Here is a 14,870-nt window from a genome sequence, read left to right on the forward strand (position 1 = left end):
GCTTCTGGGGACCGGACACCAGAGTGGGTGGAAGTGATGATGCTCATGGGCTTAGTACTCCCACGGGGGTCTAGAGCCCCAGCCATCCAGGCAAAGCTTGTGGTCACTGCTGGGCAGCCGTCCTGGGAAAATCCTCTGGAAGCCCATGGAGGTGGCCCACCCCTGGCATGCCCCCAACCCTGACCCCATGGAGATCGCTTAGAAGCCCTGCCCCCCATAATAATGAGATAATAATAATGACCATAATGAGAACAGTCACCCACACATGTGCACAGCGCTTTACAGGTTACAAAGTGTTTCACATACATCATCTCATCAATTCCTCACAACAGCCCTGTGAGGTAGGCAGGGCGGGGAGTAGCGTTTCCATTTATACAGATGTGGAGGCTGAGGCCCAGAGAGGGTTGATGACCTGTTCGAGGCCACATAGCAAGTTGGCAATAGAGCTGGGACCAGAGTTAGGCCTCGGCGCCCGGCTCTCTCCACTGACTGCGGTATCCTCCAGAGGACCCCAGCCCCTGTCCAGAGTCTCAGCCACACCCGAGCCAGGCCCCCCTGCCCCCTGGCAGTAGTGCTGCCTGGCAGCTCGGCAGACAGGCCCTCATCCCCACTGGGCAGCCCTGTCCCCTCCACCCGCTCTCTGCAAACAGCCAGCCCAGAGCTGGGCCCAGATCCACCACCCAACCTGCTCCTGGTGACCACCCTGGCAGGGTGGGCAGGCAGGCGGGTGGGGCTGGAACCTCCTTCCCTGTTTTCCTGAGTGATCCCTCCCCACAGGGGAAGAGAAGAGAAAGGAGGAAGAGGAGGAGGAGGAAGAGAAAAAACAAGAAACTGAGTTGGAAGAGGGCCCTGGAGCAATCAGGACGTCAAAAGTTTGCATTCCGACTAGCTATAGGAAATAGCTTTTTTTTTTCTCTTTTTATTATTTCAAGTTTTCATAAAAATCCATAATTATTGAAACCCAAGTTACAGAGGAAGTTCGTAACTTTTTTTTATTGAACTATTGACTGTGCCGCATGTTGGTTTGTCAGCTTCTGACTCCAGTCTGTCAACGAGTGCCCCTGTGTAGGTGGGGTCCCCAGGCCTGGACTTCTGAGGTCCTGGTAGGAAGAGGGCAGGCGGTGAGGGCCGGCGGGGGCAGCAGGGGACGGGGTGGGAGGGAGAAAAAGTGTGTGTGCAGAGGGGTCAGGAGGAGGTGGGAAGGACTGGGGAGCCCGCGGAGGGCGGCCAGGCCCCTCCCCCTGCCCAGCGCGCCCTGGGGTCCCTGCACCCCCGCCCCATCCTCAGATCATCTTCATGTTGAACTTGCGAGGCGCGTCAGCGGAGCTGATGCCTGCGTCCGACTTGCGGGGCACATACTCAATCTCGATGTTGTGCTTTGTGTTGCCCTTGCCCCGGCTCCAGAGAAACAGCAGCACCAGACAGAAGAGGACGACGCCCAGGAAGGAGATGAAGCCCATGGTGGTGGCGATGATGAGGGTCTTGATGTCGAAGGGGAAAGGCACGGTGGCGCGGGTGCTGTTGGCCTCTCCCTCGCCCGGCTGGTTGGAGATGAAGGCGAAGGTCTTGTTGGGCTGATGGGGCCAATCCGGCGAGTAGCTGCGCACATGCAGGTGGGCAGGCATGGAGTCGTTGCCGCCCGCGTTGGCCGCGATGCACAGGTACGTGCCGTTGTCCTGTACCTGGGCGTAGCGCACCTCCAGCGTGCCGTCGGGGAAGACCGTGAGCCGCCCGTTGCTCTTGGCCGAGACCAGGTGCTTGCGCGGCGAGAGCCAGAGGATGGCGGGCGGCGGGTCCCCATCCGCCCGGCACACGAACTGCACCGTGTGGCCCTCGTCCACGAACACCTGCTGGGCCTTGCGGTCCCGGATGCGGGCGCGGCGGCAGGTGAAGTAATTGGGCAGGAGCACGTCGGGGAAGTCCTTGAACTCCTTGCCCTGGACGAACTCGGGCGTGGCACACGTGGGCTGCTGCCGGTTGAAGTTGAGCCGCCAGCGGCGCCGGAACACCCACAGGAGCCGGCAGTCGCAGGCCAGCGGGTTGGAGTCCAGGATGAGGGTCTCCAGGTTGCCCACCGAGTGGAAAGCCGACTCCTCCAGCGTGGTCAGCTGGTTTCCGGAGACGTTGAGCACGCGCAGGTAGTTGAGGCCGCGGAAGGCATAGGGCTCCACCACGGCCAGCTGCCCGCCCACCAGCTGGATCTCCTGCAGCCTGAGCAGCTCATGCAACATGGAGCCCTCGATGGTGCTGATGGGGTTGTAGGAGAGGTTGAGGAAGCGGAGATAGACCAGGTGGCGCACGGCCAGGTAGGGCACAGCGGTCAGGTTGCAGTGCGTGATGGACAGGGACGTCAGGTTGAGGCCGTAGAGACAGTTGGGAGTCATGGTGTCCAGGTAGGGCCAGTGCGAGATCTCCAACACCTTGAGGCGGTACAGCCTCTTGAAGGAATAGTCCCGGATGGCGTTGATGTTGAGGTGCCGCAGCCGCAGGACGATGAGACCGTGCAGGTGGGACAGCGCCTCGGTGGGGATGGAGGTCAGATTGCATTTCTCCAGCGTCAGCTGCTCCAGGCTATTGAGGCCGCTGAAGGCTCGGTGGGAGATGTAGACGAGGTCGTTGTCGCCAACCTCCAGCGACTTGAGGTTGTACAGGTCCTGGAACATGTAGTCCAGCAGGATGACGATCTTGTTCTCGCTGATGTCCAGCTTGGTCAGGTTACTGAGGCCGGTGAATACACCCAGGGGGATGAGCTTCAGGCGGTTGCTGCGGAGCCCCAGCGTCCGGAGGTTGAAGAGGTTGTTGAAGGCGCCGGGCTCCACGGCGCTCACGATGTTCTCATTGAGCTCCAGCTCCTCCAAGTGCGGGAAGCTGGCGAACTCGTCCTGGTTGAGCGTTTTGATGCGGTTCTTGCCCAGGTCCAGCAGGCGGGTCTCGGTGGGGATGCCTTCCGGCACCGCCACGAAGCGCTTCCGGTGGCAGAGCACCGCGCGGTCCTGGGCGGAGCACTCGCAGCGGGGCGGGCAGCCCGTGGCCGAGCCTGACAGCACCGAGCCCAGCACCAGCAGGAGGATGGGCTGCCAGCAGGCCAGGAGGGGGCTGGGCATGCTCCTTGCGCCCCCCGCCAGCATCCTCTCACTCACCTGCGGCCAGGAGAAAGCACAGGACAGAGGAGGTGGTTAGAAGACAGTGTTCGTTGGTCCCCTGCCCGGAGCCCTGTGTGCCCCTGTGCCCTCCTGCCCCGTCAGGATGTCCCTGACCCAGAGAGAGACGCAGGGGTCCAGAGTGGCATATGACACCTGTCGGGGTTGTCAACACAGTGAGGTCCAGATACCCAGGCCAGAGGAACTCCTGCTGATTCCTCCTTGCCCCTTACCCTGCCCAGAGCCCTTCTAAAGGACTGTCCTACATCCCTGGGATCCAGTGGCTTCATGGAAGGGGTGAGGTCACTTCTGGTGATCCTGGAATTGGCACCCTAGGCTGTATCCACCTCCTTTTCATTTTACATTTATAGGCAATGGGACTCCCAGCATGCATCCCACCCCCCACCTGGCACCCTGAGCTTCAGCTTCCCCTGGTGCTCATCAGGGATAAAGCTAGACCTGCTGAGCTGCCCTCAGGGCTCAGAGAGGGGATCAAAGGGGCTCAAAGGCTGAGCCCTCTAGGAATGGCCAACAGAGCAGCACATGTGGGACCCAGTTGGGAAAGGGCTTTTGAGGCTACTGGGGTCCACCCTCTTGGCCTTCAGCCTGAGCATTTCCCAGCACAGAGACCATGACCCCCTCCCTATCAACAATGTGCTGACCCCAAAGCCAAGAACCCTGGGCAAACAGCATACCCAGTGGTTCCTGCCAGTGTCTACGAGTCTGCTCCCCATGGGGTTTCTGGATCAGTGGAGGGCACCCCCTTTCAGAAAGCCAGGACCCAGCCCTGAGGCCTCCCCATGGAACCTCTGCAACTCTCACAGTCCTCCAGGTCCCCATGGTGACCCACCCAGGCTCCTGAGCTCAGGATCCTGCTCTTCTTTCCTCCAGGAATGCCCCTCCCTCACCTGTGGAAACCCCATTTTCAAGGCCTAACTGAGTCCACTGCTCTGAGAAGCTTTTTCTGATGCCCAGTTGGAAGTGTACTTCCCTCCAAAGAACACACCCCACCCCCAACCAGGCTTCATCTGTCTGTCTCTCCAGGTTCCAATCACTGTCTTCTGAGTACCAGGGTCCTGTCTGATGGGGGAGCAGTCAGACCCCCAGGGCCCAGAAAGGCACAGGCAGCCCCACATTGTAGCACTGGGGATGGGAGGCTTCTTACAGTTGGGTCCCGAGGAATGTGGGGACTTGGGTGGTGGTGACTAGGGAGATCCGCTTGAGGACAGGCTGCAGGTGGTGTGAGTGAGGGGTGTGCAGGAACTCACCCCCTAGACACAATTACTCTCTCCTCATGAGTTCAGAGGCCATTTGCTCCCACTTTTGCCCAGAATGCTCCTCCCTCCTCCAATGTTCCACTCCATGGGAAATTGGCCCAGTGGAGTACTTAGGGGGTTGGGAGGACTAGTCTGGAACTCCCTGAACAAGAGGTTAGACCAGATGGTCTCTGGAGTCCAAGCCGAAGCCCTTTTGTTCATGGGGTGAAGATCCATCCCACCCAGCCTGGAACCCTTGGGGCTCTGCTGGCATCCACACAGCCCACACCCACGACCCCGAGGGGGCCTCACTGCAGGAAGGGGATGCTCTGGCAGGAAGGGGATGCTCCGGCAGAGAGGATCCCATCCCTCTGCCACCGCTCAGGGCCCTCTCCCATCCCTCCAAGCTCCTCCCCACGCCTGCCCACAGCCTCCACTTCTAAAGCTACAGGTTCTGTCACCCACACTTCAACACTTAAGGCAGCTGGGGCTTGGAGAGCTTGCGGCTGCCCCAGGACACCCAGCCAGCTGAGGAGGTAGACTGGGGACCAGGACTCTGCTCTGTCAGACTTCAGTGACACCACCCACTTCCCAGTGCTCCAGGGTCTCCCAGGACTGATAGGTGCTCCCTAGTTGTTGATCGACTAAGTGACCGATTAGCCAGAGAGGGTTCCTGGTGTCACCGACATGTTACGAAATCTGCAAGGTTTTGTTATTCTCAAGGGCTTTGTCCACCACCCCCACTTCCCTCATCCGCTCTCATTCTCTCTCCAGAGTTTTCTGCGGTTTGGCCTCTCCCACCCACTCCCATCAGGCCATTTTCCACAGTCACACACGCTCCAATGACCCACCAGAAAAGCAAACATCCTGGCAGACGATCAATAAATAATTGGGATGGCAGCTGGGGCTGGCGTGGTGTGAGCCTGGGGACCGGGAGAGGTAAATAGGACTTTTAGCACCCGGCTCAGGCTGGGCTGGTTGGGGGGGGGGGGTGGGGGTGGGGGCTGCTGGAGAGGATGCCAAAGAATGAGAATTGGGGCAGTGAGTGCACAGGGTCCGTTGAGATGTTGGTAAGACCCTCATACAGACAAGAATCCAGCACTGAAGACCCCACCGCCTTGTCTCAACCTATGCATCTCCCTCTTCTTCCACCATTCCCCCCAGTGAAGCCACCCAGGCATCCCAGCCTCATCCTGTGCATTCCTGCCTCTAAGCCAGCTCCTTTTGGAGATCTCTCCCAGCCTCGCAGCCCCAGCAGCCTTTGTGACATCCACCCCAAAGGCCATCTCCTCCATGAAGCCATCCTTGATCTACTCAATCAAAAATCATCTCTTGCCCACAACTCTGAAGCACCTTATATTTATCAGTAATGACATTATGTAACTGATGTATAACACATCTCATTCTAAAAATGATTTAGCCAATGGCCAGTAAAATGATATTACAAGATGATAAGAAGATAAAGCTAAAGGAGGCAAGCCAGTCAAGAAAGAATGCCACAAAATCCTGTGTAATGGTAAAAGGTTGGAGCTTCCTAGTGACCTGGGCCAAGAGGGAAATATGCTACAAAGCTTCAGCACTTGACACCTCTCCTGTGTCATATGTTTAACACTGGGTCAAACCCTCACGGGTGCATTTGTCCCACCTGCTAAGACAGTAAGGTGCGTGTGGGAAGATGGTGTGTCTACAGCCTCAGGCCAAGGTGTGGCACGGAAAAGATTCACTGAATGTTCTCTGGAAGGAAGTGTGTGTGCATGAGAGAGTTTTTGCAGGGGTTGAAGTCACTCTGATGAGGCTGACCCTGGAGCGGGTCCACTGAGCAAAGAGACACCTGGGGGATTCAAATGTTGGTAAAAAGCAGGTCAGCATTGCTCTGGGTGGCAGGCCCAGCAGCTACACCCACAAAGGAATGGACAGTTCCAGAAAGACAAATCCTCCGAATTGCCTCTTCCCTCACCTTTTATGTGTGACTGTCCTGGAAGTTGGGGACACTGAGGCCTAGAGGGGCTAAGACGGCTTCCCACGCTGGCACAGCACACTGGGCCTGGTCTCCCCATCTAACACCCCTGCGGGGTCCCTGTCATCAAGGGATGCTGACAGGCTGGTGTCTGAGGGGGTCACCAAACCTGCTGAGTGAGCAACATGCTGCTCCCGTCTGCCCTGGCACCATCAATCCTGCTGGTTACTCCTGCAGCGGCCCAGGAGAAGTGTTTTATATATTTTAATCAGTGTTTTATTTTGGATCCTTGCCCCCTGAAGGGCTTCCCACAAGGGCAAGAGTTTAAAAATTGGCCCAATAAATACAAAGGAAATGAACATGGAAGGCTGGCAGGTGGGCAGACAGAGGAGAGCCATGCCTGGGCCACAGCGCACAGAGCCCACAGCAGCCTGTCTGTGTCCTCCCAACCCCAGAGCGGTAGGGGCAGCCGCGCCATCAGAACTGTGCTGTAGAGGGCCGCCTGCCACTCACGTCGGGGGCAGATGTGCCCCGGCTCTCTTGCTCCCCACACCAGCCACTCCACTGAGTGTCCTGGAGGACTCCTCCCCTCTCTGCCTTTTCCCCAGCTGTGCAGCACGGGGGTGGGGGGCGAGGGGTGGATGCCAGGGTTCCCTCACAGAAGTTGGATCTTCTCCAGCTAGAAAGTCAACAACATCTTCAAACCCATGTAGGGAATGAAGAGCAGTAGGGCCTCAGACCCCAAAATGCAGCTCTATAGGGGCTGGAAGGATCTATCTGAAGGTGGCATCCCTAGCTGGGGCCTCCCATTGGGGCTGTTTCCCTGGGGCTCCCTGCTAGCTCAGCTGGTAAAGAATCCACCTGCAGTGCAGGAGACCCCATTTGATTCCTGGGTGGGGAAGATCCCCTGGAGGAGGGCATGGCAACCCACTCGAGTATTCTTGCCTGGAGAATCTGCATGGACAAAGGAGACTGGCGGGCTGCAGTCCATGGGGTTGCAGCGAGTCAAACACAAGTGAGCAACTAAGCACACATCCTGGGGCTTAGGGTTGGAGGGAGCAGCTGATGGAGACTGAAGAGGCATGGGATGACCCATGGGTGGGCTTGGAAAACCCCTGAGGGAGGTCAGGGGTCATTCTGTCTCCTAAGGCAGCATCTGAGGCCCTTGGGGGTGTGGGCATGCCACGACCACACACCCAGCCCGACCCATGGAAAATGATCAGACGCCCGCACTTAGGGAAGGGGTGGTACTAGCAGCTGCAGGCCACCTGCTACAGGCCAGGTTTAGGCTTTATCCACACCGTCTTAGAAACCCTCACCCAGCGTTCAAAGAGATATTTCTTGTCCATTTTACAAATGAGAAAGGTGGAGGCTTCCAAAAGGGAATACATCTGACTTTAACTCGGCTCCAAAGCCAGGAGGCAGCAGAGCCTCCTGTTCCTGCGGGTCAGGCTGCCTGTGCCAAGTTACCATGTGAAACAGGACTTCTTTCAGACACACAGGCCAGGCCAGAGCCAGAGGAGGAGGGGCGTGTCCCAGCAGTGCCAGGCCGAGGGAAGGCACTAGAACTTAGGTAGCTGAATACAGGTACATCTGTGTCCATGTGTCGTGTGCTTAGTCACTCAGTTGTGTTAGACCCTTTGCAACTCCATAGACTGTAACCCGCCGGGCTCCTCTGGCCCTGGGATATCCCAGGCAAGAATACTGGAGTGGGGATCTTCCCGACCCAGGGATCAAATCTGGGTCTCGTCCATTTTACCCGCTAACCCAGTGGGGTATGACCTTGCCCCTTAAATCAGACAACTTTCAGAAAATGGTATGTTGAACACACTGAATTTTTTCAGTGTTTCCCCACCATACCATTCTCCTTTGCCTGCTGCCACTGTCTATGCTACAATCTCACCGAATTTGGGGTCGACTGCAGCAAGGAGGGAAGGTTCAGTTATTTTTGGTTTACGGTATCAATATTTCATGGTGTTCCCACTCAGTGTTCCTCAGGGACCGCAGGGAAATCCCCAGCACATGCAGACATGAGATCCCTCACCACGGAGGCGCCCACTGCCTCCCCAGGATGCGTGGCCCCCTGGGTCCTCAGCCTGGCTGTGTGACCCGGGGCAGCTGTGACAGGTTGCTCCCTCACTGCGGAATGAGGCTGTTTTGTACCGTCTTGTCTTGTCCTGCCACCCTGCGTTTCTCAGGCTGGGTCTGCAGCGGGAGGGAGGAGGGAGACAGACCTGGGACAGGAAACTGAGGGCTTCAGAGAGTCTGCCTTGGGCCCCACTCAGCTCTACTCCCCTTTCCTGCGTGCGTGCTAAGTCATGTCCGACTCGGTGCAACTTCATGGACTGTAGCCTGCCAGGCTCCTCTGTCCACATATTGTCCAGGCAAGAGTACTGGAGTGGGTTGCCATGCCCTCCTCCAGGGGATCTTCCCCACCTGGGGATCAAACCTGCATATCTTACGTCTGCAGCATTAGCAGGCAGGTTCTTCCCTGGTGGCTCAGACAGTAAAGCGTCTGCCTGCAATGCTGGAGACCCAGGTTTGATCCCTGGATCGGGAAGATCTCCTGGAGAAGGAAATGGCAACCCGCTCCAGTACTCTTGCCTGGAGAATTCCATGGACGGAGGAGCCTGGTAGGCTACAGTCCATGGGGTTGCAAAGAGTTGGACACGACCGAGCGACTTCAATGTCAATGTCAATGTCTTTACCACTAGCGCCACCTGGTCAAAAGTCCTGGGCCATGAGCACATCCTGTTCCCACCACCACACCTTGAGGTGGGTCAGTTACTCAGAAAGGGACTTAGGCAGGGTCACCGAAGGTTGGAGGCAGGTCAAGGTCTAGCTTCTTTGTGACTTGCCCTGTCCCCAAATCCCTGCCTCTCTGAAGTCCCTTCTTTGCTTTCAGCTCCAGGACAGAGTAGCTGGATCCATGTCATGAAATGATAGAGCACGTTTGTGGTAAGTGTGCCTGTTCAGAGGCAGCCATGACCACGTGGCTCAAAGTAGGGTAAAGTGGGGCTGCAGTGAGGCCCGTCTGGAAAGCCCCTGAGGGCCGCACCATCCTGGAGTCTTGTCCCACAGCAGTGGTAAACCATCTGCCTATGCCTGGAGGTCTCCCGCTCAGCCTTCAGAATCCAGCTCAGGGGTGTTTCACGCCAAGCTGCTCTTTGCAAGTCCCCAGGAAGAAGGGATCACTTCCAGGAGGAGGGGGTCCCTCTGGATCTTGGGTGCCCCCACACCAGACCCTGCTGGTGTGCTGACCTCTGTCCCTTTCTCCCTCTGCTGGAGCTTCTGCTGCCCCCCCCCACTTCTGGGTCCCCCAGATGGACAGTCCACAGTGCAGGGCTGAGGCTGATACAGCTCAGGAGTGCCAGGCCCAGCTTCAAGGGACAGAGGGCCTCCTGCCCCCACCACAGCTGCTGGGCCAGCTTCCCAGGACAGCTCCCAACTCCTGGTCTCGGCTCTTTATAGAGGCCTCAGGGAGGAGGTGTCAGGCTGAAACCCAGACACATTTCTACCGGCCAAGCGCGGAGCAGAAAGGGTGGCATTTTCAGCCAAGAGAACGGTGAGGGCAAAGATGTGCAGGGTGGAGGCGACTGATGTCCTGGAACCTTTGAGAGCATCTGAGGGCTCCTAATTGCTTCTCTCCTACCCCAAATCCTGACCCAGGTCCCTGGACTCCTTTTAAAGATCCTCCATTCTGCCTTTCCAGGGCTAATCCCTGCTGAGGTGTGAATGGCTGATAATGGCTTAAGGTGTGAGCTGCTAATGGGGGGAACTTGGTCTTCCCTGGCCAGTCTAATCCTGCAGGGCTCTGCTGAGAGCCAAGGGAGGGCAAGGGTTGCCTCCCGGCACAGGGGGGTGGGGACACAGGAAACTCTGAGAGGAGGGGTGAGCACCCAGGCTGAGTTCTGGCAGGAGAAATCGGGACGACTGAGGCTGGCGGGCAGGCAGCTGAACCTCAGCTGTGCATCCGTCCATCTGTCTCCTCTGGGGCTGGTCAGCCCACCCTTTCCCTCTCCCTCTCCTCTTTCAGCTGCCACCCCCCTGGGAGAGAAAAATCAACCTGAAAGAAAATTGAGGTCATGTCCTTTGTCATGTGTAATTCTTTATTTTCCTCTAGCTCTTGGTTCCAGCAGAGTTGCTGGGCTCCCAGGATGTGTGTGTGTGTGTGTGTGTGCGTGCGTGTGTGTGTGTGTGTATGTGTGTGTGCGTGTGCGTGTGTGTGTGTGCGCGCGTGTGCAGGCACCTGGGTGGCCTGTGTGGGTGTCTGGGCCTGTAGTCTCTCCTCCCGCCACTGCCACCAGCCCCATCTCCCAGGTACGCTCCCAAAGTTGCTCACCTGGCCTCTCAGCCACGGCTGGGCTGGAGGGTGCTGCCTGGACACAGTGTGGCTGCCCGCCCATTTGCTAGGGCAGCTGCCCCTGTACGGCCCTGGGCAAACACTGTGCCACCTAAGGGAGGGACGCTCCTGCCCACCCCATCACCTACCCCTCCAAGCACAGCTGGTCTCGAGAGCTGCCAACCTTCCGGCCAGCTCGCAACCCCAGGCCATTTGTGGGATAAATTATGAATTTTAATTGTCAGAGCATCTTAGTGTTTAAAGGCTTCTATATATAGGCTTTGCCATCCTGGAGCTGCTGGCTGGGTGGGGAGGAGCCAGGGTGAGGCAGGGCCACTTCTGGGTGGGCAAACGGTCCTGGGCTCACAGGTCCCTAGCCGGGTCTCTGGCCAGGGCAACCTGCCCTACCGTGTGGTCTTGGGTGAGTCCTGGACCACTCTGGACTCTGCCTGTCCTTCCACAGGGTTGTTCCGAGGTGAGAGAGCTGGCCTGGGGGAGGCAGGAGGGAACCACTGACTCTGGGAAGCGTCCGTGTTGTCTGCTGCGGGCCTGCCTGAGTGGACAGCACTCCCGGTTGGCCCGGTGCTACCCCAGAATTGAGGAGGGGCAGGCAAGCACCCATGTGGCAGCCTGATGGGGCTCAAGGAAAGTGCAGGTCATTCACCCCCAAACCTCCCTTCCCATCTCTCTCCAGGCCTGGATGCCCACTCAGACCTTCAGGGACAGGAAGGTGCCCCTGAAGGACTTGGGCCCCCTCCACCACCCAGGCCAGGGGCCCCTTGGGAGGTGCTTAGCAGACACACCTGCCTCACCTCCCCTCAACGCCGCCCTCCTCCTCCAAGCCGGCTTTGTGGGGCACCCAGGGCCCTCTCCCAGTGCTCCAGTCTTGGAGGCTCATCTACCTTGGGAACTTCTCAGGCTGGCGCATTTCAGGCATTGGAGGTCTGAAAATCAGCCAGTCCCTCCCTGGGAGGGTCACCAGCCTTGGGTTTGAGAGAGTGGGCAGGTCACAGCCTGAGAAACCCAGGGTGGAGACGGGGGAGTGGAGGGAAGTGGTGGATCTAATTGTGGGGTCTGAGGGTCAGAGACCTCATAAAAATGATGATGATGATGATGATGACGACTAGAAAAACCCTAGGAGAGGGCTTTTGGTGTGCTGGGTATTATTCCACGTACTCTACCTATGAAAATTAACTTTCCCTCACCACAACCTGCTGAGGTAGGTCCCATTATTGTTCCCATTGTGCAGATGGAAAAGACAGAAGCCCAAGGAAGCTGTGTAACTCGCTCAAGGTCACAAAGAGGTTCTGTTGGTCCTGACCATTCTCATATACTGCCTCTCTCCAAATCAGGTTCAGGGCTGCTGAGCTACACAGTCGCAGGCAAGTGGCTTTATGTCTTGGGGCCCTAAACTCCTCATTTAGAAAAGGGAAGGGCAGGGGTGAAACTGCTCTCACAGGGCTGGGGGCAGAGAATTTGAGGAGAAGGAAGGGAAGAGACATTTATATGCAGCACATTAACTAAATGCTTTGCAGACTGACCCACCAACCCTCATCACATACCCTATGATGGAAGTACCATAAGCCCCATTTTACTGATGAGGAAACTGAGGCTCCAGGCCATTAATTCACCTGGCAAAGGTCTCTGAGCTTGTCTAATTCAAGAGGCATGACAACTCTAGAGACCATCACTCAAGTGAGGAAACTGAGGCCTGAGAGCATCAGTGACTTACAGCACCTCGCGGTTGGGATTAGGGAAGAGGCCCGGCCTCCTAACAGCGGCCACCTTCTCTCCCCAACACCTTAGCCTCTCCATTCATGGTGTGGCCGTCAGGGACATTTGAAGGTTTTCGTTTATTCTGCCCTGGAAAAGACTTAAAAACCACCCCCTAATACATCACAAACCAAGGTCCAGTGAGGTATTTATAACATGGGACAGGCAAACTATAAATAAAAACCCTTGCCTTGTCTTGGCACTGACTGTTCAAAGCCCTCTCTGTTCAACTGAATCTTGGCCAACCTCTTGCCAAAGTCTATTTTCCCAACCCAGTATATATACTAATTTCAGTATCAAGTTCTGCCTAGTCACAACTGATGCCATCACCTGGCTGTGTGTTCACGAGAAGCCCAAACTTGGGAGGGCCTGGGCATCTCTGCAAATCTCTCAGGTTGCAAAGCAGAGGGTGCAAAGGGCCCAGTGCAGGCCCATAAGGCAGAGCCAAGACCCTGCATGGAGTCACAGAGGAGGCCCATTCAGTTCAGTGCATGAGCACTAGGTTACTTCAGTCATGTCTGACTCATTGTGACCCTATGGACTGTAGCCCACCAGGTTCCTCTGTCCATGGGGATTCTCCAGAAAAGAACACTGGAGTGGGTTGCCATGCCCTCGTCCAGGGGATCTTCCCAATCCAGAAATCGAACCCCTGTCTCCTGTGGCTTCTGCATCGCAGGCAGATTCTCTACCTCTGAGCCACCAGGGAAGCCCCATTCAGCTCAGTACAACGAATCAAATGGAAGATCAGAAGGCTCAGCCTGGAAGATGTGCCTCGAGAGATAATGAGTGAGCAGACTGTCATGAGAGGTATGCAAGCAGAGACTGTGGACCAGAGACACTGTAGAAGTCTTCTCTGCTGGGCCCACACTTCAGCAGCCCCTCTTAGCTCTGAGATACCCCCACCTTCCACCCTAGTCAAGAGAGCTGACATGGCCAGGTCCCCAGCCTCATCTGCAGCCCCATGCTGGACCAGACAGAGGGAGCCTGCTGCCCAGGCCCCCACCCACTCCACTCCCAGAGCCATGAGCAGGTTCCCTGCAGAGGGAAGCAGAGGAGGTGGTAGAGAGAGATTAATTCCCCGAAATGGGAAAAAATAGAAAAACACACACACACCACACACCCTAATAACATGTAATAAGAGGTTGGAGATGAGGAACAATGCCCTGGTAATGTCACCCTGGCGGCAATCAATTTGGGTGTCACATGAAATAGGCATAATTATTCCGCCAGCCCCATCGCTCGTCTCTAACCAGCTCCAGGGGCCCGGGCCCAGGCGGGGAAAGCGGTGCGGAATCAATTGTTGGTGCACCAGGCTGGTAGAGGGAGCCGCTCCAAATTAGCTTGCCGGCCCCGCGTGGCTCAGCCCCTGAGGGCAGGCAGGGGCTTGGGGGCCTTGCAAATGCCCAGGAGCCACCTTGTTCAGCCAGCCCTCACTTGCTCAGTGGGCAGGGGCAATCAGGGAGGACTTTCCAAGGAGGTGGGAACGGAGGAACACAGATACATGAGTTCACTCCTCGGGTCACCAAACTCTTACTGAGCACTCAGCCAGGCCAAGCCCCACACCAGGTGCCAGGGGTTTATCAGGGGGCTCTGCATTGTTAAAATGATGAAGCAAACTCTCCCTCTACCTCCCAAGCTGGGACCACCCTGCCCATCCGGTGGGTGAACACAGTGCTGCTAGGATTCCTTTGGCTCTAAATCTGCAGGGACTTGAGCGCTCCCTGTTCCTCCTTCATTCTCACCCACTGGGGAGAACTCCCTGACTGTTCTTCCCCATCCCTGAGCTTGGGGTTTGTATGGACAACATCTCAATACCTGGGAAAACTGAGGTGCACAGGGAATGACTGCTTAGTGAGCATCCATTACCCACTGGCGGTTGCCTATCTCAACCCCCATTTCATACACTAGAAACTGTGAATTTCAGAAATGCAAATCAAGGCCACAACATAAAATCATTCTACACTCATTCAGTCAGTCAAATTCAAGATGTCTGGGACGTCCCTGTAAGAAGGCCTGTGCTCTGCAACAAGAGAAGCACCAGAGTGAGAAGCCCTCGCGCCGCAACGAAGAGTAGCCCCCACTCACCACAACCAGAGAAAAGCCTGCACAAAAGCAATGAAGACCCGGCGCAGCCAAAAATAAATAAAAGATTTTTTTTAAGATGTCTGGCCATATCGAGTGTGGGTGAGTGTGGGGAATAATGGGGATACTCATCTCCTGCTGGGGGAGGCATTAATGGCCCAACCAATTTGGGAAGCGCTGTGGCACATTTCCTAGTGAAGCTGACAGTGAACACGACGTGTAGTCCAGCAATTCTGCTCCTAGCTGTGTGCCCCCAGAGATGCTCTGCATGTTGTCTCAGGGAAGGGACCAGAAAGTTCACCGTGGTATTGTTTGTAAGA

The 14,870-nt window shown here is 56.6% G+C and overlaps 1 protein-coding gene across 4 annotated transcripts in view; it reads right to left on the reverse strand.

The window, feature by feature from the left end:
• Positions 1-250: 250 nt before the first annotated feature.
• Positions 251-14,870, reverse strand: part of LINGO1 (leucine rich repeat and Ig domain containing 1) — an 84,622-nt gene continuing 70,002 nt past the window's right edge. For all 4 annotated transcript variants that reach the window (XM_024982039.2, XM_059879331.1, XM_002696672.7 and 1 more), the window contains one exon: positions 251-3,140. In XM_024982039.2, the coding sequence (XP_024837807.1) occupies positions 1,284-3,128 (1,845 nt within the window). In that variant the 5' untranslated portion in view covers positions 3,129-3,140 and the 3' untranslated portion in view covers positions 251-1,283. The remainder of the gene's footprint in view (positions 3,141-14,870) is intronic.

This window comes from Bos taurus, chromosome 21 (genome assembly GCF_002263795.3).
Source record: "Bos taurus isolate L1 Dominette 01449 registration number 42190680 breed Hereford chromosome 21, ARS-UCD2.0, whole genome shotgun sequence".
Classification (NCBI taxonomy): domain Eukaryota; kingdom Metazoa; phylum Chordata; class Mammalia; order Artiodactyla; family Bovidae; genus Bos; species Bos taurus.